The sequence below is a fragment of the Sinocyclocheilus grahami genome, unplaced genomic scaffold (assembly GCF_001515645.1).
Source record: "Sinocyclocheilus grahami isolate Dianchi unplaced genomic scaffold, SAMN03320097.WGS_v1.1 scaffold150.1, whole genome shotgun sequence".
NCBI lineage: Eukaryota > Metazoa > Chordata > Actinopteri > Cypriniformes > Cyprinidae > Sinocyclocheilus > Sinocyclocheilus grahami.
Genome location: NW_015505329.1, coordinates 6,759 through 9,127, shown reverse-complemented (window position 1 = coordinate 9,127; position 2,369 = coordinate 6,759). Strand labels below are relative to the sequence as shown.

Below are 2,369 nucleotides of genomic sequence, written 5' to 3'. Positions count from 1 at the left end.
GTGATTTCAGCATCTGCCTTCTCACTAAATAGGACATAACATCCCCAGAACTGCTCTGAGAGTCAAAAATATATAGTTTCTGCCAGAAATGTATTATTATTGTTCAGTAGAATGTACGTACAACTACTACTACTAAAATTATTAAGGAATAATCACAATATTTCTTCCATGTTTTAATTTTAATTGTAAATCCCCTTTGTTTGCCAAATTTTTTTTTTTAATTTTCATTAATTAAAAGATAAATTAAATTAATGTGTTATGCCTTCATTCGATAACCAGAAAAATTAAAATACACAATGCAGAATTTCTAAAGAAAAAAAACATAAGTCTATAAATAAAAGTAGTTTTTATGCATTCAAATAATTAGACATATTAAAACACAGAATTTGGTAACAATAAACAAGGTGAAAAAAATAGAACATTAATAAGACCCTAAACATAATTTTTGTTAAACTTTTTAATAGATTTGATGTTGAATTGTATATGTTTTATTATTTAATTAGACATGCTTTTGGTTAATAAAATGTAATTTAACCATTTTAAAAAATTGGAAAAATTAAAAAATTTGGAATTTGGGAAAAAATAAAATGTATTTCATAGTGCCCTAGCATAGTTATTTATTTATTGTGGTAATTTGTAGGGTGTCTAAAAGTTGTTGTTTTAGTCTAGTAGATAAATAGCTGTATTCTGTACGTTTTTACTCGTGTATGATCATTTTCTTCCAAATACGATAATTTTGAGCTTCTGATACGATACTTGGACATTTCCAATCTGGCAACACTGATTAACGTTAACTGCAAAAACCAAAGGCCTGTGTGCATCAAAGCGACGGAAGTATGATGAACACGTTTGTACAATAATTTCTTCAAAAATACGATCATTTTGAGCTTCTGGTACGATTCTTGGACATTTCTGGGAACACTGTGAGAGGACTTTCGTCAAAGCTGACTAAAAGTGATCGAGGATGGATCATTTCGACGAACTTGATGAACCTGAGATATCTTCTTCAGGGTGCGAAAAAGGAAAATGAAAGCTGAAACGTTTTCACGGAAGCTTGCAAAAGCAGCGCGTTACAATGGTGAGGGAAAAGCTCTGTGTATTGCGTGTAATCACATCCATACAGTTTATGATCACAACAACAACAACAACGTTTGTCAGGCATCTACATTGTCATCTGAGGAGATTACAAAGATTAAACCAGTGTTTTTCTAAACTCTAAAACAAGAAATGTGGAGTTATCTGCTTTTGTCAAAAAACGACTGTTGGGAGTTATCTGCTTTTGCTATAAAACAAACTTTTAATATGTAAAAAAAAAAACATACTTTCAATGAACATTAATTTTGTAAATTACCTGTATTTGTTTAAGTTATTATTGCTCAATCAAAACAACCCAACTGCAGTTTGATTGATATTACTTGGAATGCGCAATTAAAAAAACTTGATTTCTGAAAAAAATTAATAAAAATGGAGTTATCGGTTTTTGCAAATGAACTCCTCAATTCTTATCCAATGCATTGCCTCCCCCGGATTTCTCCACTATGTGGTAAACCCGTCACCTTGGTAGCGAGCGAGAGCATGTTTGCGCTGAAGAATGGAGGTGTGAGGGTGACCATCTGATAGAGGATGCAGCCCACGGCCCAAACATCTGCCTTCTCACCGTACGGCTCGTTCTTCACGATCTCTGGACTGACACACAAACCAAACAAACCCAGAAAATAAGCTTCACCTCAAACTCCAACACAAGTTCAGCTGGTTGTATTTGAGAATCGCAAATGAAAGATTTCAGTACACACCAGCAGTACAGGATTGTCCCAACCACTGACGTCAGCTTACTGTTCTCCTGCTTCTGTTTAGCAAGACCAAAGTCAGCTGGAAAAAAGATTAGATTGGTTATTATGTATACAGTGTGAAGCAGTGTAGAAGCCTAACAGCCCCTACATATACTATACCTATACTTACATATCCAGCATTATATATTCATATGATGCTCTGGACAGATAAAAGGTGAAATTAACTCACTAATAGTGACTTTATCTCTCTCGCCGAGCATGATATTATTAGGTGTGAGATCTCGGTGGATGATCCGTTTCTCCTTGTGTAAGTATCTCAAAGCCAGACAGATCTGTGGAGTTTTCAATATGAACTTACTTCACTTTAATTTCACATTTCTCTTGCTCCGTGTGAGTGTCAAGCTGCTCACCTGTATGAAAATGTTCCAGACTCGCTCCTCGGTGAACGTCTGCCGTTTCTCTTTGAGAGAGCTGAAATGTTCAGCCAGCGGAGCTCCTTCTATGAGCTCCATCACGATATAGAGCTTATCAGCTGAGACAAAGACAAAAACGGACAGCTGTAAAAGACACACACACACA

The 2,369-nt window shown here is 35.1% G+C and overlaps 1 protein-coding gene across 1 annotated transcript in view; it reads right to left on the bottom strand.

Annotated features, from left to right (window-relative positions):
* The window catches only part of LOC107592161 (NIMA-related kinase 10), a gene marked incomplete at its 5' end in the record, with an annotated part of 18,081 nt that overhangs the window by 9,137 nt on the left and 6,575 nt on the right, over positions 1 to 2,369 (bottom strand). Inside the window, 4 exons of the mRNA XM_016281563.1 lie at positions 1,557 to 1,686; positions 1,794 to 1,869; positions 2,020 to 2,122; positions 2,201 to 2,322. Of these exons, the coding sequence (XP_016137049.1) occupies positions 1,557 to 1,686; positions 1,794 to 1,869; positions 2,020 to 2,122; positions 2,201 to 2,322 (431 nt within the window). The remainder of the gene's footprint in view (positions 1 to 1,556; positions 1,687 to 1,793; positions 1,870 to 2,019; positions 2,123 to 2,200; positions 2,323 to 2,369) is intronic.